Here is a 23,146-nt window from a genome sequence, read left to right as displayed (position 1 = left end):
ATCTACCACATCATTCAGCATCAAAAGATCACGTATGGAGGCAAATGTTTCGACGACCGGCGGCTGTTCTCTTTCAATTTCCAACCGCCTCCCTGAACAATCTTCCGCAACGATCACTTACAAATCAAACGAGATATCGGCAACTAAACTCACAAAATGTTCAAGGGAAAAAATTAGTGTAGACTGTTCCGCGGGTAGTTCTTTACAAAATACAACCAATGTTGTCTCGATTGACAAGCTCGCCCCTGCACAATATACCACAACTATCAGCCTCAAAGGGCTATCGATGACAGCTAATCTCATCAAAGATCCAAGTGAAGATATGAAAGCAAATATTTCGACCACTTGCGGCTCTCTGCCAAACCCCCTTCCTGCACACTCTTCGGCGACTATCAGTCATAAACCACATGAGGGATCGGCAATTAAGCGCGTAACATCTTCGAGTGGAAAAACTAAAGTAGACGATTCTGCCTGCGGTTTTTTACAGAATGCGTGCGATGTCGTCTTGGTCGGCAAACAAGCCCCTGCACAACCCACCTCCACGAACAGCCTCAAGGGGCCATCGATGGCAGTTAATGTCTTCAAATATCCAAGCGAAAATATGAAAGCAAATATTTCAACCACCGGCGACTCTCTGCGAAACGAATTCGATGTCGTCTCCATTTCCGGGTACCTTCCTGCACAATCCTCCGCGACTACCAGTCATAAACTAATTGAGCCCGGAAAATCTTCGAATCAAGAAATTGAAGTAGATGATTCCGCGTGCCTGTCTTTACAGAACACGTGCAATGTACAATCACACGATGCACAATCCACCACGATGAGCCCCAATGGTTCATCGGGAGCAGCTAACGTCATCAAAAATTCAAATGAAGAAATGGAAGTAAATCTACCAAACGAATTAAAAATCAATCCCAATTTTAAAAATATCAGCCCAAGATCTCCTATTGCGATCAAACCTCACGGGCAATCTACAGATGAAGAAATTGAAGTAAGTAACTCGGCACGCGGTGGCGCACGATCCTCTCTAAAGATCAACCCCGGCGTACAACTGGCAACTAATTTTGAAGAAGAACCAGAAGTGAACAACTTCACGGCTTCGAATTCAAATTCCAAAACTGTACTTTTAAAAAAGTGCCTCCCGTTGCGCCCCACCAATAGTGTTTTTGTCGCTGATCTTCAGCCAAAGATAGAAAACGACCCGAAACCTTCCGGCATTGTAAAAAATGGTGACGATAACGTCATGGATCCGATCATGCTCGACGGGGATCTCAGGGAAGTGCTGAGTCTCATCAATTCGGAAAGGAAGATACTAGACGTGCGAGACATTTCGAGCTCGCTCGGAGCTGGCACGAAATACTGGTTACATTTACCGAATGAGAGTTGCGACGATGACGTTGAAACGCTTAGCGAATCGACCAAAACCAGTAGGAGTTGCAATGGGTGCGATGCGGTGGCGGTTAAAGTTGAAGTAGTAGGAAATGAATCAACTTTATCGATTGGAACCCGTGACAAAACTGCCGATGTTAAAACTTTAACTCAACTTTCAGTCGTTGAAAGTGAAGTTTTTTCCGATAACACCATGAACGGGAGTGAAAGTTCAAAGAAGGTTACTGGAGGTGAACATCAAGTACGGAAGGACTTCGTTAGAGATGGTGAAGAATTTTTATCTCATAAAACGGACGAGAGTCGAAGCGATGGTGGTAATAGTGTGCCTCTTTCCATCGGAGATGAAGGTGAAGCTACCGAAATGTACGGCAGTGGCGATGGACCATCGAAACAGCGTTCGGCGGAGCTCACAAGAGGTGGAGGTGAATTTTTAACTAATGAAACCCATAAGAATAAAAACAATGACATATCTCTTTCCGTTGGAGATGAAGGAGAAAGCTCAAAACAATGTTCGAAGGGGCTTACCAGAAGAGACGAAGTTTTACGTTATCCAAATAGATGTGCTGAAGACTTTTTTCAAGATGTCGAAATCATTGACGTCGATAGGAAAGTTTTGGAGTACTTGGGGAAACTGCCACCTCGGCCGGAGAAAAAACGCGGCAACCCCGCTTTCCTTCGCCGTAACTTGCTGAGGCGAACGGTGCGCGATATGTCCGTGAAACTATACTGGAGGATCTGCGATTTGAGGAGAACGTACAGGAGGCTCGGGGCTGTCGTGAAGATGATCAGTTTCAACCGGAACGATCCCAACGTGAATTTGAATTTGAAGGTTATGAACTTACTCACGCTCGGGAGGGTGGTGGAGGAAACGGCGGTCAGTTTCAAGCGCGAAAACCTGAGGAGGCTGTGGTCGAGCTTCCGGAGGGTGCTATTGACGCGAAAGGAACGACTAATTATAAGGAACCCGATGTTCGGACGGCGTTTTGTCCAGACTCGGAATTGTAAGTTTTTTTTGTTTATTATATCATATTGTCTTCAATGAATATTTTTATTTTAGTTATTTTTATGTAAAATTATAATTATTGCGTCATACCTCGCGCCCCGATCGAATATTGATAGTACCGAATTATTCAAACGGGGTTTAGAATTTAATTATCGGAAATGTCGGAAGTCGGAAATGTTCTTTATCTTTTCTCGATAACTCTAATGTTTTAGACATAATAATAGAGTTCAAAAATATTATTTTTCATCTACCAATTTAAATAAGAAAAAAACATATTTTAAAATTTAAATTAAATTAACTGAGTATTTTTCTTTTCTAAAAAAACCATTTGATAAAAATGAAAAAAAAAACTTACTTTCGCTAAAAATTGATTAGTTTTGGTTAGTTTTTTGCAGAAACTTTATATTATTCTCAATTGAACACGGAATAATATAAAGTTAACCAATTTTTAGTGTACTTACTGTTAAAGCGAAAGTATGTTTTTTTTCGTTTTTATCAATTTGATATTTAGAAAAGAAAAATACTCCGTTAATTTAATTTAATTTTAAAAATATGTTTTTTCTTATCTAAATTGGTTGATGAAAAATTACATATTAAAATTTTTAAATTCTATTATTATGTCTAAAACATTAGAGCTATCGAAAAAAGATAAATAAAATTTCCGACTTAGATTATTTACCTTCCGTCAAAACGTTAAGTGCTATTCAATTGTTTTATATCTCAAAATGTGGCTATACTTTTTTAATTTCTGATAGCATGAGGTACATATATGTTGAAAACAGTAGGTGTGCAACATCCCGGCAACAAGCCTTTTTGATGTCTGTTGATGATGTTTGATTCTCTAGTTTTGGTTCGTGTTTGAGCTAGCTAACACTTCTGGTGCGTGCTAAAACTATCGTATACCCTCTTTAAATCTACAAACAATGGATGTGTCTCAAACATATTCTACTCTACATTGAGGGGGGGCAGAGCTAAAGGAGGGACATTAATATTGTCTCGGATGACTGATTCCCATGTTGGTAAAGATTGTTTGGACGCAGGAAAAATCCAGAAGATTTGTAAATAGTGCTGGTGGCACTTATTCTCCCTATAATTTTCAAATTTTCGTCCGTCACCTTTTTTAAGTATTGGTGTGATACTTGTTTCTACTGATTGGGTACTGTTTCTTGCCCTTTCATATATTCTGTGAAAACCTCTGCTAAGGCTTCTTTGAACTGCATAAGGCTATGTGTTATCAACTCAATCGAAATGCTTTCCTATTGTTTTTCGTTTGCCTTGATGCTTGATTTATTATTATTTTATTTATTTTTATTATACGCTCTACTTCTTCCATAGTGGTATAAACTATCGAATCTCTACTTGTGCTACCTATATTTCTTTCTGGAAGTATTTCGTCCAGTCTCTGGTATCTATGAGAGATATAATGGATTTTTATTTTAGGTTTTTCCTTTTGTTGGAAACAATTTTATTAGGCTTCTCCACTTTTACTTTCTCCTATCGTTCTGTCCACCTTTTCACGTAGGTCCAACCACACTTCTTTTGTCTTTTTGATCTGTTCACTTCGGCACGTATCCTTAAACCATATTTTCCATCATCCGAATCTTTTTTACTAAGCCACAGTCTTATAAAATCGTCTGTCGACCCGGGTTTTATTTTATGTTGTTTTTTTTTTATGTTCCTAGGGATTCGTATGCTGCTTCGTGTAGTAAGTAATTTTTTAAACTTTCTTATTTGCTAGGATCTTCAGTGCATTCCTGTTCTAACAATTTTTTACTTATTCTGGTGGTAATAAAGATCGTTATCTCATTGGTTTCAAAAGTTATGAGAAAATAGTAGATAGTGAAGTTGTGAAGATCATTAGGATGCAGAATTTGAAATTATTATAAAGTCTGGGTGGCTGCAAAAAGCGTGACGAATAATACATACATTTTTTAAATGGACCACCCTATTTTTAATTTTTTTTTAATTCGTTTACAAAATCTTCGACTTTTTTTATAAATAAAATAATAAAATAACTAAAGCTGGAATACTGGTTTCTTTCCATTTGGAACCGATTTCATCTACAAAATTTGCATCACAATCAATAATGAGTAAATCTTTATTGAACTTCCAAAAAAATGATATATTTAATTTTTAATTTTAATTAAAGATAAATTATTCCAAAGTAAACCAGTTTTCGGACAAAATTGCTTTTATTTCAGGAACCAGACGATTTAGGTGAAGAGACTTCATTCAAAAAGTTGCACTTTTCACCATTTTTGAATCTCGTAGGATAATCAATAGTATTGATCAATCCCGTATGATGTAGAAAAAATTTCTATTTTTAGAAATAATATATAGTACCTCCCTGATCTGCGTCCAAAATCTTAACTTTCTACCGGCTGCAGTGTCGTAGTAATAACAATTTATTTGAAACTATGTTTCTGTCGGAAAAATAAAAATAATTTTCTCAGAAAATACGGCAGATACATCGTATAACAATTATATAGTATTCAAATTCACATTTTAAATCGATAAACCATCGCTGCTTATCTAACTAATCAAAATTTTCGAAAAATCCAATGTACCATTCGCCGTAAACGTCAAAGTTACCATCATCCGTGAAACACACCGTATATGATGACTATTTTCTACTTTATCAAATAGGCACGGTATTGTCGAAACCATTTTCACGTGAAAATACATAGTTTCGTAAAAATCTGAACTTTTAGTTCTTATTTATTTTGTTAAATGGATTTTCATCAAGTAAACCACCTCAGTTCAATGGTAGGTAAGTTATATTTTGTTTTATTATTACTTATATCATTCTTGTATTCACAAAAAGGTTTTAAAAGAATTAAGGCATTTGTTATTTACAAAATGTCATGTAGCTTTTGTCTTTTTTTTTTTCAAAATTTGAATTCGTGCATGTTTTATTTATGTAAGTTTTTATATACTTACTTATTTTTATTTTTTCCTATAAATAAAAAAAGTATTTCGTATTCATATCATAAAAATGTACGCGATTTTCAACTTATTAAAAAGAAAAAGTTAACCGTATAAATTTACTAAAATCCAAAAAACCCTTTACTAATTTTTTGAAGAGCACGTATTTGGTTTATCATTTATTAACAATGGTATAACTTTTTAAACCATTTTTTTAATGTTTTTATTTTCTTTTTAGGAACTCGAATGTCACTTAACACTTCTGGAGTTCTTGCTACTACATCGTTTGCCTCGTATTCTACGATACTCACGACAGACTTGTCAAGAATTTTGTCTAAACAAAGAAAAAAAAACTGAAAATCATCCTAATTTGAGTAGTTACGTAATGCGAACATCAACTGCAAGGCAAAGCCAATTTTTGCTACTAATGCGAGCTTTCTATTCGATGCATTGAAAACTCTGTAACTTATTAAGACCTGGAAGGAAAAGGCAAAATGTTTTGAGCTAGTTATATGTGCAGCAATAACAACTGAAGATGGACGAGCGCCTCTTTACGAACCTGTTGATACTTCTGCAAAGTCACATATTTCACAATATTTGACTGAAGTCGTTGGTGACCTAATTTCTTGATGTCAATCACAAAATGACTGCGAGCTAAAATTTTTTGTGACAGGTAAAGCAACAAATATGGCCCTCCTGAGGAAAACTTTGGAGAAACAGATGGACTCAAAAGTTATGACTTATGGCGGCTCTGCATATGTTTTGAATTTACTGTGCAGACACGAAGAAAAGAATCTGACTTTAGAAACAATTAATAATTTATATGGAAACCCTGTACTTTTGCCATTAGTAATAAAGTTGAATATCCGCATATGCCTATTTAAAAAAATATGTTTTCGGGTGAGCCAGAAATTATGAATATATAAAACAGTTCCTGTGTGCAACTGCTTCCTTAGCGTCAGTAGAAGGAACTCTCAGCACTTTTGGTTTTGTATACTCAGATATAAGGATCAGCATAGGATAAAAATGGGGGCAAAACTAACCAAAATTAACATTTTTGTTCAAATTATACAACGAAAATGCAGGAGCATAAAGTATTTATTTTTATGTTGGGATTGGATTCACTTCTAATGGCCACAACTACATCAGGCCGTTCGACCAGCTTACGACAAGTGTGAACATAATTCAAAAATCCTAAACGATTCCTTGCTAAGAGAAAGGTCTGGACAAATCCATCATCCTCCAGGTTGATAAACATATACAAAATGGAATTTCGACAAAAAAAGGTTCTTTGACCTCTAGCAAAAAACGACCTCCCCCGCGGACCATCCGGCCTCCATACCGGTGTGAACAGGAAAAAACCGGGGGGCCGACAACGATTACAACTTGAAAACATTCACTAAACACTAACAACATGAAATCCACTCAGTGGAAACCGATTTTAAAATTTTTGGGGGCAATTACAAGGGATTCTGTCGGGAGCGAACGGCGGTTAAACCGCCATGTGCAATGCTCACGACAGAATGCTATTATTATGTTATTTGTCCTATTTTTTAAGGAGTTGTGTTTTACCTTTTATTTGTGATAATATTTTTACGTTGTACTTGTTATGTTGGTCTCAATAAAAAAAGATTTGAAAAAATAGGAGTTCGATTTAATTGAAATTGAAATCATGATTTAAATCATTGAATAAAATCAGCCCAACCCTCACATAAGCTAGCTTAAGGGCTATAGACCTTGATGTGATCTTGAACTTGGTTGCATTCCGGTTAGCGCACAAATGTGTTAAGTGATTTTTTTTGCATATTGACTTAATTACATTAAACCACTCATCGAAATGAATATAATTTTGAAACCCTTAGAGAGTACTAGACAGTATTTGTATATTTCTAACCACAGTTTATTTTTTAAACACTAAAGATTGTTAATTTTGTATCTACAACATTTGTGCTAGACCGTGAGTTCTTTTTTTAATGGAGCGCCCTGTATATTATATTATTCCGATTACAATGATGTAGCACACATTATATTTTAGTCCACTTGTTTTCGACAAATCGGTAAAAATAGGAAATTTTTATAAAATTTCAAAAAGTGTCGTGACTGACGGCAACAACAATAATTATTTACAAATTAAAGTAGAACAAAAACACTAAAAATGACAAGACACAATAAAGTAAAAAATTCTTTAACTGTTCTAAATACTGTATGTGACCACCATTTTCCTGAACACATTTCTCATACGCTCTAATTGGATGTCTTGCATTTGGTAATGTTTCCGGATTGTCTCTCAACTAATTGATTGCTTCTGAAACCCTTTGCCGAAGTTCTACGACATTACTACAAGGAGTTCTGTGTACTTGATTCTTTGTGTTCCCAAAAAAAATCCATTAAAGTTAAGTCGGAGCTGCTGGCTGGCGAATCCATGTATGGGATATTCCATTTTATGAAAATGTTTAACTTGCACAACATTGTAATGAGGGACACCGTCTTGCTGCCATATAATCAGAGCTGATATATTTAGGGTTAAATCTTCTATATATTGTTCTATTTGATGCTCTAAGAGTTGCAAGTAATGATCTCCAGTTAACTTTTGATCTATAAATATCGTACCCAAAATATACCCATCTGTGACACCACATCATGCATTAATTGATTGGTACCCCTGGGTTTTCATTTTGTGTATTTGTCATATTATTTAAAGACCAATATCGCGTATTTTGTCTGCTACGATCGTTTCTCGTAGTGAACGAATTTTCATCAGTCCATAAAATGTTTTTCAAAAAATTATTATTCTCATTATGTCTATTTAAAAAATTGTTCTGCACTTAGATTTTGTGTTTTACGAAATTTAAATGCATTATATTTGTGTTCTTTCAAAACTGAGTGCATTGATCCCCGAGAAATACTTGCCTCTTTATATACTCTAGTAATAGAGGAAACTGGATGTGTTTCATGGAATCCTAATATGTTTGCCTTATTTTCTTTATTTAAAATATTATGACTCTGGAATACCTTTTTAGCATTTAATGCGTTACCGTTTTCTGTTTTCTTGGCCAGCCTTGGAAATATCTGTTTTGAAGGAGCTCAGCGCGCTGGATAAAGTCTAATATACTGACGATGAGTTGCGATTGCAAGTTTAACATTCACAAAATATATTTAAAGCATATCACTCCTTTCACAAATGCTTAATTCGCGAAAAACTATTTTCATAATAATGACTTGGACGATAATTCAACCATCCACATTGTTTGCTAATATGTGAAAAGTCAGGGCACTCTTTGAAATTATATAAAAAAATCATATTTTTCCGAATTTGTCTAAAACGAGTGGACTACAATATAAAGTGTGTTACATCATTGTAATCAGAATAAGATATTCTATTAAACTCATATGTACATACATACAGGGTGCTCCATTTAAAAAAAATAAGGTGTAGGCTTATAAGTGGATAGTGTTTTGTTTTACACGTCACTTGGAAAAAGCTTGGCTACTGAAGCTAAATTTTGTTTTTATTTACCTTGACATCTCTAAAAACAAAAAAGTTACAGCCAATTAAAATGTTATCAGGATAAATTGAACGCACGGTACTACGGTATTATTAAAAAACTTGAAGGAGTTTCAAAGGAATTCAAAATATAAACTTAGAAATGTAGTGTTCCGTTTAAAAAAAATGTTTTTCTTTATTGAACCCCCCTGTATATTTTAAACTATTTTTAACTTGTGCATCCTAACAATCTTTACAACTTTTACTATCTTCTTATAACTTTTCAAACCAATGAGATAATGAGCTGTAGTTGCCTCGCCATTTACAGTTTTCTGGGAGTGAGGAATTAACCAATTGTCCGACTCCAACTCTCGAAGGCTAGAGTTTTCTTTGAGATTTATTCTCTTAGCGTCGAATTGCCGCCACGATATCCAAAATTGATATACTTGAAGTTGTCGCTCTAGAAGTTATCAAGTGTTTCCGCCATCCCGTAGATCGCTAAATACAAAAAAATAAGCGATTTTTACGTGGTTTTAGGGAATGTTGAAGATTCCGAAAACGGAGAACCCCCGAACGGGACCAAAGACAACGTCGATCCCACCGTAAGAGTTTATTTTTGAGGTTAATAATAAGTTTAATAATCATAAATAATTGTGTTAGGGGAGTGGCGGGAGGAAACGGAAACGTAAAAGTCTACCCGGCGACCCCGAGAGGCTCAGCACCCTGCGCAGTAGCGGTAAGCACTTTTTTTTGGTGGTGGCTTTTCCATTTTTTTTTCGTTTTTGCAGATCATCTGCGCTAACGTCAGTCGTTTAGGTGTTGGAGGGGGAAGGGGTGATGGGACTAGTGTCGAGGTTTGACCGTTCTATTTCAATGACAAAAATATCCATACCTTTGGTTAGGTTTAGGTTAACTCTTTTATTTTATTTAAATTAATTGGGTTATTTAAACCGAATTTTCCGTTACAGCACTATATGAAAGGTTAGCTTCGAAGTGGCCTTTTTTCATTTGTGCATTCGGGGTTTCCATAACAGGCAAACACTGTACATAGTTAGTTTAAGTTAGCTTAGTTTAAGTTAACTTTGTCACTTAGCTTTAATTAGAATTTGTGAAAAATAAAAAAAGTTGTATTCATTTGTTCTTCAAGTATATTATGTTTTTATTTATACTCAGGTTAGTAGGTAGTTAAGCTTAGGTTAACACTTTTATCTTAGTTAAATTAATTCGGTTATTTAGATCGAATTTTCCGTTGCAGCACCATATGAAGTGTTGGCTTGGAAGTGGCCCTTTTTTCATTTGTACATTCGGGGTTTCTACGACAGGCAAACATTGTAAATAGTTAGTTTAAGTTAATTTTATGTAGCTTTAATTAGAATCTGTTAAAAATAAAAAAAATCTCTTTTTATATACAGGCTTAGTCAAAAATTGAGCAACGGCTTCAATCTCACGAATTATTGTAATTAAATTCATCAAATTTTTTATACGGGGTTTCTACTTAGGCTAGAGATGCAATAGTGACGTTGGCCAAATTTTTTTATTTTAAATAGAAAGGAGGGACGTTTTTATTTCATTACTGCAAAAGCGGTTGATTGTGGACATAGAAGATGTTGCATAAAAAATACTTGGAATTTTAAGGGCAATTCAAAAATGGAACAAAAACATGCTTCATCCTATTAATAGTAAGAACGTTTGGTAGTTTAGGGAAAGAACAATAAATGTGGCAACGTCATCTATTTCATCTTTGGATCTAGTCCAATTAGAACCACTGTATACTTAATTTTATAAATTTAAATTTAATATTTCCTGATATATGTGGTCGGTGCGTGATTTTTTACCAACCCTGTTATATAGATTTTATCCATAACTTAGGTTAGATTTCGATAGTACGTTTACTTTAAGGGCAATATTTTTGGTTTTAGTTATATATAAATTCGGTTAATTAGATCGATTTTTTCCATTACAGCCCTACAAGTGTGTTTGCTTCGAAGTGGCCCTTTTTCATTTGTACATTCGAGGGTTCCACGACAGGCAAACACTGTACATAGTTAGATTAAGTTAGATTAATTTAACTTTTATTAGAATCTGTTAAAAATCGAAAAAAGTTGTATTCATTTGTACTTTAAAGATGTTATATTTTTATGCATACTCAAGTAGCCAGCAACTTTCTTATTTCAAATAGTAACACGTACATACAACAACTCTTGAATTTTTTGTAAGATTTTGAACTCGTTTCATATACAGTCTCAGCCAAAAGTTAAGCAACGGTCATATACCTCAAGAATTGTACTTAAATTCTTAAAATCTAGTATAATGGAGGTTTCTACTTGGCCTAGATGCAATGGTGACATTGGCCACGTTGTCACATGTATATTTTTCCCTAAGCTACGAAACTTTTTTATGTTAATGAGAAAGGATACGTTATTTTATTACTGATTTTAGATGTAGAGAATGTTGCATAAACCCTGGATATAACCTAATCCGTAACTTAGGTTAGGTTTAGGTTAACATTTTTATTCTAAGGACAGTTTCTTTTGATTTTAGTAATATGTGTGGCCCTTTTTTCATATTATATTTTTATAGATACACTCTAGTAGGCAGCAACTTTCTTATTTCGGCTAGTAACACCCTATATATTCAATAACTTTTGAATTTTCTGTAAAATTCTTTCATATACTTATTCAAAAGTTGGGCAACGGCCGCATATCTCAGGATTTGTTGTAGTTACATGAATAAAATTTAGTATACGGGGGTTTCTACTTAGGCAATGCTGACATAGGTCAAAGCTACCGATTTTGTTTTATTTTAACGAGAAACGGTATGTTTTTATTTCATTCCTGCTAAAACCGGTGAATCTGGATACAGAGAAATGAAATAAAAACCGTAAATGTGAAAACTTCACCTACGTCAAATTTATGAAATTTAGTATATGGTGGTTCTAATTAGACTTAATTTCATAAATTTAAGTATAATAATTCCTAATCTATATTTGACCATTGCGCTACTTTTTACTAACTTACTAAACTTACTAAATTATGTCAAAACTGACGTTTGGAAGTCTTTATATATCTATCGATACAGGGTGATCAAAAAGTAACGCTAAAGTTTTCTCTGTTATTCTGTCGTAATTCGCACTTAGAAAAAAGGTGACTTTATATTTGAGCAAGTTGTGAAAGTTTTACGGTAATATTTTTCAATTTTTCTATTAATCATTTAATACAGCCTTTCTTCCTATCAATATTTTGGTTAGTTTTTTTTCTGGTCCCATTTCGGTAAAAATATAAATAGAAACCACTGAAAAAGATTCCCTTCTGTATGGAAATTAACAACATTAACAAAAACTTTCATTCGATAGATAAGTATTCAGACCTGCGAACGTCACATAATTATATATATAAAAATTTGAAAAATTGCTAGGAATTAAAAAAATATATTTTTCGTGCGGGGTGGTCTCAGCCACCAAAATACACACACAATGTGTAGTTTAAAAGTATTAACCAAACCAAATAACTTTTCACTTTTTTAGGTAGGGACCATTTTTTTTAACTTTCAGTTGAGTTAATTTGGTCGATTTGATCGAATGTTTGCCTTTGGCAACAAATAGAAACGTTTGCTTAAGGCTTAACTCAGAATTAAAAAGGGGTTTTCCGAGACTGATAGTATGTCTGACGCGATTGTGATTGCCTTCCTTGCCACCAGGTGGAGTTAAGACGTAGTTGCAATAAAAAAATCTGAAAAGGTTTTTTTGGGAAAGAAATCCCCTTTACCAGTTGTTATTAATCTCTAATTATCATTAATTCATAAATAAAACGCTAATTTATTATTATTTATTCGTTTTTTAAAAAGTTCTGCAAGTTTTATTACTTAGGTACTACTTAATTAGACAACGCGTACAGTGGAAATATTTCACAAATCCAACTTTTTGAACGTTAAATTCTTTTTTTATTCATATTTTGGATGAGTGTGAAGATATTTAGATGCGGTTTTCACTCGTTATTGTGCCCTTATTTCGATATAATGATATAAAAACTAAGCAAAACTTTTCAGGAAACTTGACAAGATAAGGAATGACAATCAAGACATAACACGATTTACGCCTTTAAGAAAAAAGTCCTTTTTAACGACACCGATTTTACTAAAATGCGTTAAGCCTTTTTGAAGATTCGCTGCCCTCGCAGAGATAGAGTAAACAGCATTAAACAAAAAAGATTTCAACTTTTCTTAGCTTTAAAGCAGTTCTCCCTGTCAGTGTAGCCACCGAGTTTTAAAATTATGATTTTTTTTTTGAAATTCCTAAGTCTGCCCATTTCCTTCTCCAGTACAATACCTTGTCTCCTTTACTGGCACACTGGGTACATATTGCCAAACAACCTGTATATAATCGGTTTATTTTAAGGACTTTGTTAGCTTTAGTTAGATTAATTTATTTTAATTGATCCAATGTCTGCCAAGAGGGATTTAATTGTTTGCCTCAAAGTGGCCCTTTTTTACCTGTATATTCGGGGTTCTCACTGCGAGTAAACATTGTGTATATAGTTAATTTAGTTTATGGAACGATTTCTTCCCGTTTTAGTTTTGGTTTGCCAAAATTGCGCCATTAAATGCCCACAATACATATTTGTGTACGCAGTCTTACACTGACAGCAATATAAGAAAATAAATAAGATTTTTTTTTGACAATTTTACACTTTTCCACAAAACAAAATATGGCGCAAAGCTAAATCTCATCTTAGATTTTTAGATACACGGTGATTTTAAAAGTTTTACATTTTTAGGCTTCCTTGGATCCAGTGCCATAGTCGGATTTCTTCTGGAACTCATAATTTTTTTATATGTATACTAAATTTATGTTTTTGCTGTTAATGGAACCCCCTTTTTTTATGATTTTAGCAGATTTGTCATTAGCTTTTCAAAAATATGGATCATAAGAGCCTTTTCGAATAAGAATAAAATTTTATTGTTTTTTTTTTTAATAAGTAGAACCTGGAAAATAAAAAATTATTACCTGGTCATAACAATTGAAACTGAAAATTTGAAATACTTCGTATATGTTGAAGCCTATAACAAGCTGAATAAATTTATTAAAACACATGTAAAAAAACAAATTTAGTGCGTTTCAGGTGAAAATTTACTACGTCACTGGATTCTACTTAAAATAAACAATTTCCACCTTTTCGATAAGCTAACTAGCAACATTTTAAAATCACTCTGGAGCATTTATGTCCATTTTGTCAAAAAGGCGTGTTATTATTAACAAACATCGTGAAACCGTCAAAGATGGGAAACAAAAAAAAATTGAAGATAAGTCTTAGCTTAAACTCATTGAAATATTTTTTATTATATAAGAATTTTGTAACATTGCTATTTTTTATATAATATAGGTTTTTCGTAGTACAAAGAGATGATTTTCATTAGTTTTGGATATTTCCCTCTTTAGGGCTACATACGAGGGGATATCTTTACAAATGTAAACATTTAAGGATTTTCTTAACGTAGTACGTAAGTCGTTTTTTTTTTTCGTTTATTAGCTTTAGTTAGATTAACTTAGTTTAATCGCTCAAATGTTTGTCAAAAGGTAAATAAATGTTTGTTGCAAAGTGGCCCTTTCCCACCTGTACATTCGTGGTTCTCACTGCCAGTAAACATTGTGTATATAGTTAATTTTGTTTAGGATCAATATCTTTCAGTTTTAGTTAGATTGTTTTAGTTGGTTTGAGATTGTTTTTTTTTATAGTTTTTTTTTTAGTTTGTTTTTTATTAGTTTTGGATAATTCTCTTTTTAGGGCTACATTCGAGGGCATATCTTTACAAATGTAAAAATTTAACGATTTTCTTAAAGTAGTACGTAAGTTTTTTTTTTCGTTTGTTAGCTTTAGTTAGATTAACTTAGTTTAATCGCTCAAATGTTTGTCAAAAGGTAAATAAATGTTTGCTGCAAAGTGACCCTTTCCCATGTGTACATTCGGGGTTCTAACTGCCAGTAAACATTGTGTATATAGTTAATTTTGTTTAGGATCAATATCTTTCAGTTTTAGTTAGATTGTTGGTTTGAGATTGTTTTTTTTTAGTTTGGTTTTTATTAGTTTTGGATAATTCCCTTTTTAGGGCTACATTCGAGGGCATATCTTTACAAATGTAAAAATTTAACGATTTTCTTAACGTAGTACTTAAGTTGTTTTTTTTTTGTTTGTTAGCTTTATTTAGATTAACTTAGTTTAATCGCTCAAATGTTGGTCAAAAGGTAAAAAATGTTTGCTGCAAAGTGGCCCTTTCCCATCTGTACATTCGGGGTTCTCACTGCCAGTAAACATTGTGTATATAGCTAATTTTGTTTAGGATCGATATCTTTCAGTTTTAGTTTGATTGTTTTAGTTGGTTTGAGATTGTTTTTTTTTAGTTTGTTTTGTATAATTCCCTTTTTAGGACTACATTCGTAAAAATTTAAGGATTTTCTTAATGTAGTACGTAAGTCGTTTTTTTTTTTCGTTTTTTTTCGTTTATTAGCTTTATTTAGATTAACTTAGTTTAATCGCTCAAATGTTTGTCTCAAAAGGTAAATAAATGTTTGCTGCAAAGTGGCCCTTTCCCACCTGTACATTGGGGGTTCTCACTGATAGTAAACATTGTGTATATAGCTAATTTTGTTTAAGATCGATATCTTTCAGTTTTAGTTTGATTGTTTTAGTTGGTTTGAGATTGTTTTTTTTTTTTAGTTTGTTTTGGATAATTCCCTTTTTAGGACTACAATCGTAAAAATTTAAGGATTTTCTTAATGTAGTACGTAAGTCGTTTTTTTTTCGTTTGTTAGCTTTATTTAGATTAACTTAGTTTAATCGCTCAAATGTTGATCAAAAGGTAAAAAATGTTTGCTGCATAGTGGCCCTTTCCCATTTGTACATTCGGGGTTCTCACTGCCAGTAAACACTGTGTATATAGTTAATTTTGTTTAGGATCGATATCTTTCAGTTTTAGTTAGATTGTTTTAGTTGGTTTGACCAAATTTTTCCATTAAAGGCCTATAATGCATTTTTGTGTACGCAGTATCGTTCAGCGTGTCCTATTTTTTGATAATTTCACACTTTTTCACGAAACAAAAAATAACGCAAACGTAAATGTAACCTTGGATTTTATACACGTTTGGTGATTTCAAAATTTTTGGACACCCTGTATCAAAAAATCCAAGATGGCTACACTATTTATTTTCAATTCGCCAAAAAGCCGGGTTTATTATTAACAAAAGTCGTGAAACGGTCAAAAATGTCACAGTATTAGTCTTTGCTTCAATTCGCTATAAATTTTTGTGTTATGTTAATATTAGGATTCTGTTATATTATTGCTATTTTTTTTATAATATAGGTTTATAGGTTTTTTTTGTAGTACAAAGAGATGGTCTTCTATTTGTTTTTAGTTTTAAGGTGTTTGTTTTCTTTTAGTTTTTAGGTGTATTCGAGGGCATATCATTACAAATAATGTACAAATTTAAGAATTTTCTTACCGTGGTATGCAAGTCGCTTTTCTTTTCGTTTTACCATTAGTTTGGAACTTAGGTAAATAAGATCATGTGACCTATATGTATGATGTCAGTTTAGGGCCATTTCAGTAACAATATTTTATTTTTAGTACTTAATCGATATTAAAATAAAAAAGGATATTTTTGCGTTGAAATAAATCAGGTCGAAGTTTTTTGTTACGCATGATAAAATAAACTGGTTTTTTTTGTGAGGGAGTTTGGTGTAGTATCGTTATTTTTTTGAAAATGTTTACGTCATATCAGCGTTTCGTTGTGTTATTTTAGGAATATATTTAATTTTTTTTCCGTGTTACTTTAGTTTGTTGAATGCACTCTAGCCAATTCCTTGTTTTTTTGTTTTTTGGAATGGAAAGTTTAATTTATTGATTTTTGTTATTGTTTTAAACGTTTGCATTATTTTTATTTGAATAGTGTTTTAAATGTTTTGTAAGCCATGGCACCTCACGCGTTTCAATGAAGTTTGGTTTGGTTTTTCTTTTTTGCAGTTGAAAGTTTAATTAATTCAAAAATAATTAGAGTTGAGTATTAGTTTATTATATAGTTTTTGGCGGCTTAAATGTTTATTTTATTTTTGTTTGAATAAATTTTAAATAATAATTTAATAACAAATTATAAAATTAGATAATATTGTTTAATTTATTCAAACATAACTAGAGTGGTTCTTTTATTTTTGTTTGGCAAGCAATGGCGTCTCATGTGTTCAATTTGAATTCAGTTTGGTTTAGTTTCTGTTTTTGCAGTTTAAAAGTTTAATTTATTCAAATATAATTAGAGTTGTTTATTAGTTTATTATATAGTTTTTTGGTTGTTTAAATGTTTCTTTTATTTTAATTTGAATAAATTTTAAATAATACTAAATAATAATTGTACATTACACAATTAGAAAATGTTTTTTAATCTATTCAAACATAATTCGAGTAGTTTATTTAGTTTATTACATGTAGAGGTTTTTTTGGTGTTTAAATGTTTTCAGTTTTGTTTTATTTTTTTTTTTCTGTCTGTAATTCTGCGTTGGCGACAAACAATCACGCCTCTTGTTTGTTCAGTTTTTTGTTTTTTGCAGTTTGACATTTAATTTATTACTTATTATTTATATAGAGGTTTTTTTTGTTGTTTTAATTTTTTTAAATAAATTTTTTGAATAATTTCCGGTTTTTGATATTGTCGATTAATAAAAACGATATTACTTATGCGAAAAGGAGGTTTATTCTGTATATATATGTAAACTTTTTAAGTATATAAATATCACACAAAGGTTTCGATAAATATTTCTTTAAAAAATCCGTTGATACTCGGAACTTAAGTAACTTCATTGGAGAACATTTCCTCTATTATATTAAGGGCTCCTCCACATCAAATTCCAGTCGTTTACGGAAAGCAATGTCGGATTCTTCGTCGGCACTCGACAGCAACCTGTTTTTCGCACCCGTCCGTGTTTTTCCTAAAAACCTAAACGGGAAAAAGAACGCTTGCTTACAATGGGCGTAGAGTTTCATGTAGATGGCCAAAAAAGGAACGTAACGTAAGTGCGGATTAATGCAATTGGATAATAATAAATTTACACGGAAGATGACCACCAATATACTTTTCACATAATCTGAGGTTATGTGACTTGTTATTTGGAAAACCAGGTTATTAAAAGAAAAAGCTGCCAAATAGATAGACTAGTAGGTCTAGTAGTAGTAATATATGTAAAAATAAGAGTATATACACACCATACTTAATGTATTTTCTTGATTTTCGAATCTAGAAAATCTCATTTTTCAAATGGAACACCCTGTGTATTATGCCTTTAGTAGAATGCGCATAAAACATCTTATAGGTGATTCCCTTCTAACTAAAATTGCTAAGATTTTAAAACGACCTTTTAAATTATTTTATTCATATTATTCATCTTTTTTTTTCTGTATAAATGAAAGCCTGAAAGAATTTGGCTACAACTATAAAACGTCAAAAACAAGAAAAAAATCAAATTTTTCGTTCCACGTTACTAAAATCGTAATAAACTATTTTACCAACTAAATGACATACATTTATTGTCACAAAAAATAAGCATTTATAAGCATTGTAAAAAGAAAAGAAAACGGATATAATAAATAATAATAATAATAAATAATTAATGCGACCCTATTCGCAATTTTACAGAGGACGCTACTTGAACTAAAACAGTTGGAAAAGTGGAGAGTTTATTGCAAAATCTGGGCTATGGGCTCTAGGCAAATATCTTGGCCATATACTTTAATCATAAGACAGGAAGACCTGTTAGCGATTATTGCTGCCTTCACTGTTGGTTAAATACGTATAAAAGAAAATATTTTCGGTCAAACAGTATGGAAGCACTCACAGTTCACTGACATGGATACTAGAGTATAGTGGACGAAAAGAACAGATGTTACCAGTAGGTCCACAACCGAAATTGGCTATATCAGCCCAAACGGCGACGAATGTAATCAAAGTCTGGATAATAGACGAAACTAGGTTACGATAGAGGAAGAGAGACAGTGATGATAGAAAGTCCACTACGCCACATGCACCAAATCGACCTCGCCAATGACGAGTTCTTGTGAAAACATATTGTGCAAATGGCTTGAAATGTAAAGGATCAGGTGCTCAATACTGTACTCACAGAATAATTCCATAAGTTGGTAACTTTTTAACCAACAGTTTGTGTTTGTGAGATTAGTTTTAGTCCTCGCATTAAATGTTTAATTAAACCTCAACACCACCTATTTAAGTAAAAACTCTTAAAAATCGAGGATTTGTTCGATTCGCGTTAGTGCCTGGCTCTTCAAGGCGATTTGAGGAAATTAAAAAATTATAAAAAATTCGAAACTTGGATCGGAATCCGTGTTAGTGCGTCTGATGAGAAGCGCGTGCGATCGGTACGAAACAAGGAGGAAAGGGTTACAGGTATAAAACGAACACAAACATGTAAAATAAAAAGTCTCGGACGAAAACTTAAAAGTTATTATTGAATAAAACTTAAAAACGAATCACAACGGAATAAAAAAATTGTTGAGGGAGGAGGGGATTGGCATGCCGTAAAAAAAGCCTCCGTACCTCGGTAAGTTAAACTTGGACCGCTAGTTTAACGCTATCAGAGAGTTTCGAAAGTTTTCTGAAAGAGAGAGACGTTTCGGAAATGTATCAGTATCTCGACGTATTAATTAAGATTTACAGTAGTTTTTTTTTTTTGGAAAACAAAATGTTTAATAGTGCTTTCACATATATAAGCAGAGTGATATGTTTCGTATACTTTTTCAAACTAATTAGCAAAATTGTGTTGCCTCCAGCATTCTCATGGTCCTTTCTTTTAGCTTGACCTTTGTGGTTTTTATAATAGTGTTATAAATTAGGTATTTGTTTCGTGGTCTAGGGTATTGCAATTATTTGTAAGTTGAGTACGATTTGATGCTCTGTTCATCCTCCAAAAGAAGGTCTTGATGCATATTTTCGATATGTTCACTTCCAATCTCAATTTCTTATACTGTTTGCGTTATTCAGTAACGTAAATAGGCTTACAGACAGCATTCTTATTTGAGGCCTTTGTTGGGACCAATTTGGTGCGGTCCCTAAGTTTAATATGTTTCATTGCTTTCCACAGGTTTGTCGCTGGCACGCTGCCGTATACGGTCTTAAGATCCACCAACAGCAAGTGCACCTGCCGGCCGAAAGCTAACATCTTCTCGATAAGCTGAATAACACAAAACAGGTGGTGGATGGTGGTGGTGCTTCTCTCTGTGTGTGTGCGGGCGTGTTTTCTATTTTGACCATGACAGGTTGTTTAATTTCAATAGATTTGTTTTGGTCAGGTGGTTGTTCGCGTCTGTTTTCTTTAGTCTATCGGACGGTGGTATAGTCTATAATGGAAAGCAGGTTTTTCGACCTATTCCTCCATATATACTTATGAATGCAGGAATGATGGTAACTTGTAAAGGAGGGTAATTGTAGCTAAAAAACGAACATAATTGAAACCCATTTTTGGACACGCTCGAAATAGGGCTAAATTATTATAATTTATCAAAAATATATATTTTAATTATTTAACTTGTTATTTTCCAAAGCTTCCAGTAAATTTTATTTGTCCTTTAACTTGAACATCGTGATTAAAACTAAACATTCTCAAAAATTAATTATTGCATAGTGTTGGAATCAAGAGCTCAAAAAAATATATACATCTTAATATCAATTATTTAAACGCTTTCTCTATTGGTATAAATACAACGACGGCATTTTAATTTATTTTACTAATACTGATGGATAGGTATTGAATATTCCTAATCTTCATTGACCATTAAAAAAGAAAATAATTTTCGTTTTTTCTCCAAATCCCTTTTGCCCCCTTGCTATCCATATCAACATAAATTTCGCCTCTTTATCATTCATAGATTAACCTCCATACCCTTAAATTCCACAGAGTTTACAACTGAATTAAATATCTAACAAATACCATCGTCGCAAACAACATTTCTAAGGAAAAAAAAATCATAATTTTATAAAAAACTAATTCTCTAATAGTAATTCTAAATATGATATTTTAACTTATTTTGGAAGCAGAAAAAAAGTGCCCAAATTCTTAAGTAAACAAAGTATAAAAATAGCTTTAAAAAATTCTTTAGGAAAATTAATAACGCGTATATAGCTCAAACAGGAAGTTGTTTTATTAAATGACTACAAGAACAAGAACGAGATTATCAAGCTTTACATTTACAAAATAAAGTCCACATAATTTTAAATCATCCAATTAGATCTTAATAACACGCCCCTATTAAACCAATTTCACCTAGAGTTATAAAAGTGTCGCATAATATTGGTTTGCAATGATGCTTTAGGCCCTCCATTATAAGTTACATAGAGTTAATGATAGTACCGGCTGATCTAAATTAAATTCTCATTAGTAACTTTGTTATGAGTAGAGATACAATTTTTTTTATTATACATTTTTTTATCTCCTTTAACAAAAACGGTTACATAATTCTAAAGGTTCGATAAAGGCGTAAAAAAAAATTGTTCAAAGAAGGTTGTAGAAAATAATGACACTCCTGCCAAATAGAAAACTAGTTGTTAAAAAATTAGTTTTAATGTGTTAATTATTAGTAGGGTTATATCAATTCTTATAAATTATTTAAAATAATTTTACCGTATCACTTATTGAGAAATGGTTTTTTACACAGGAAGAACATTGCGACATCGTCTGTAAGGACGTGAGAACGATATATAGACCTATATCCACAGCGCGTTCCACCACATGAACAATTTTTTCTGCGCATTTATCGATTCCGAAAAAGGGTCGAAAAAAATTTGTTATAAGTAAAGACGTGGAAATTGGTATCGCAATTTTGAAGCATTCGTGACAATTCTAGTCCAGATTAAAAAAAAAAAAAAACAAATTTTGCCTTTACAAATTCCGTCTTGCACAGATGCTTTTGACATGAGATGCAGAGAGATGACTCATTGGTATAACGTTTGCCACCAAAACATAAATAATTTTCGATATATTTTGTGGGCTGGCGAATCCAAAAAATGATCATTATTGGCCAATAGAAAATTTATTGCTAGTACGTACATCACTGAGGTCTACAAGATCATTCCACCTTTAATGTTTGGTTAAGATATAATTGGTCTTTATTTTTTACGAATCATTACCAAATTCTGGATGGTTTCTTTTTGTAGATGAGCTGGGCCTCATAGGTGGGCAGAATCTTCATTACCAAGATGGCACACCATCTCATGACTTCATTTTCAACAATAAATAGATTGGACATATTCCTTGACCTCCTAGGTAGTCAGATATAAGCCCACTTGATTTTTACTTGCGGGGTTATTTAAAAGACGAAATTTATAAGGAAAGATATCAATACGTTGACATTTTAAAAGTTGCAATAAGAGAAAAAATATACCAGAAAGCTCAATAGAGAGACGAACTCAAAAGTGTATTGAAGTACGAGGTGCTGTTTTTGAACACCTCTTAAAATAACTTTAATAGTTAATCATTAATTAATTAGATTTTTTAGTTTTGTTTTTCTATTTTCTTATTTCCATGTTTCTTAGGCTCAAATAAAATAAAAGAAAAATGAAATTTTATTTCGCCACCACCCACATCCATGTGGTCTAAAAGAGAAATGTGCTGATAATTCGCTTATTTTCAATTTTAGGCTGATATTGCAATTGACCTTTTTTGTTCTGTTGACGATTTACGAAGGTTAGAGTAAAAATATACAGGGTGTACCATTTACAAAGAGTACATTTTCCTCGTTTTTTCCCAAACTTTACTCTGCTCATAACAGTTACTAACAATGAACGTTTAATTTAAATCACTCTGCTTAAAAATATATGTGAAAATTCTAGAAATTATTTTGTTTTCTTATAAAGCCATTTTAAGTTTCGCCAAGTATTGACTGAATACATTCTTGGTAATCGATATGGCAACAAATAGGAACTGTAAACTCGGCAGGTTTTGTGATCTAGCTGGTTTATAATATCCTCCACCTATGGTCGGTTAATAGCGTAACATTAGTACTCATCGCAAGCTCTATTGTACCTCGACAGCATTGACGGGCTACCGCCCCCGACGCTCTCGGCATCGTCCAAGCCACGATGCACGGACACCGCCTCCAAAGTCCACTGGTACCGATTGCTCAGGTATTCAGCAGTCTCCAGGTCTTTCCTGGTCGGTTTGCGCCACAGTTTCAGCAGCAAACTCGAAGCAACGACCGAAACCGAGCTCATCGCCATGGCTGCACTGGCCATCCACGGCACCAACGTGAACCCGAAGGTGCTGAAAGCGCCCGCAGCCAACGGGATTCCTAAAAAAACT

At 33.0% G+C, this 23,146-nt stretch overlaps 1 protein-coding gene across 6 annotated transcripts in view; it reads right to left on the bottom strand.

The window, feature by feature from the left end:
* Positions 1-13,817: 13,817 nt before the first annotated feature.
* The window catches only part of LOC132706528 (copper-transporting ATPase 1), a 57,978-nt gene continuing 48,649 nt past the window's right edge, over positions 13,818-23,146 (bottom strand). For 2 of the 6 annotated variants that reach the window (XM_060677902.1, XM_060677901.1), the window contains exons 12-13: positions 22,871-23,135; positions 13,818-17,778 (exon numbers count right to left, since the gene is read on the bottom strand). In XM_060677902.1, coding sequence (XP_060533885.1) covers positions 17,661-17,778; positions 22,871-23,135 — 383 coding nt within the window. In that variant the 3' untranslated portion in view covers positions 13,818-17,660. The other 4 variants (XM_060677897.1, XM_060677896.1, XM_060677900.1 and 1 more) reach the window with 3 other exon arrangements.

This window comes from Cylas formicarius, unplaced genomic scaffold, assembly GCF_029955315.1.
Source record: "Cylas formicarius isolate icCylForm1 unplaced genomic scaffold, icCylForm1.1 PGA_scaffold_8__14_contigs__length_24414737, whole genome shotgun sequence".
Lineage (NCBI taxonomy): Eukaryota > Metazoa > Arthropoda > Insecta > Coleoptera > Brentidae > Cylas > Cylas formicarius.
The sequence above is the reverse complement of the archived record's forward strand: the minus strand, read 5'-3'. Positions and strand labels throughout refer to the sequence as shown.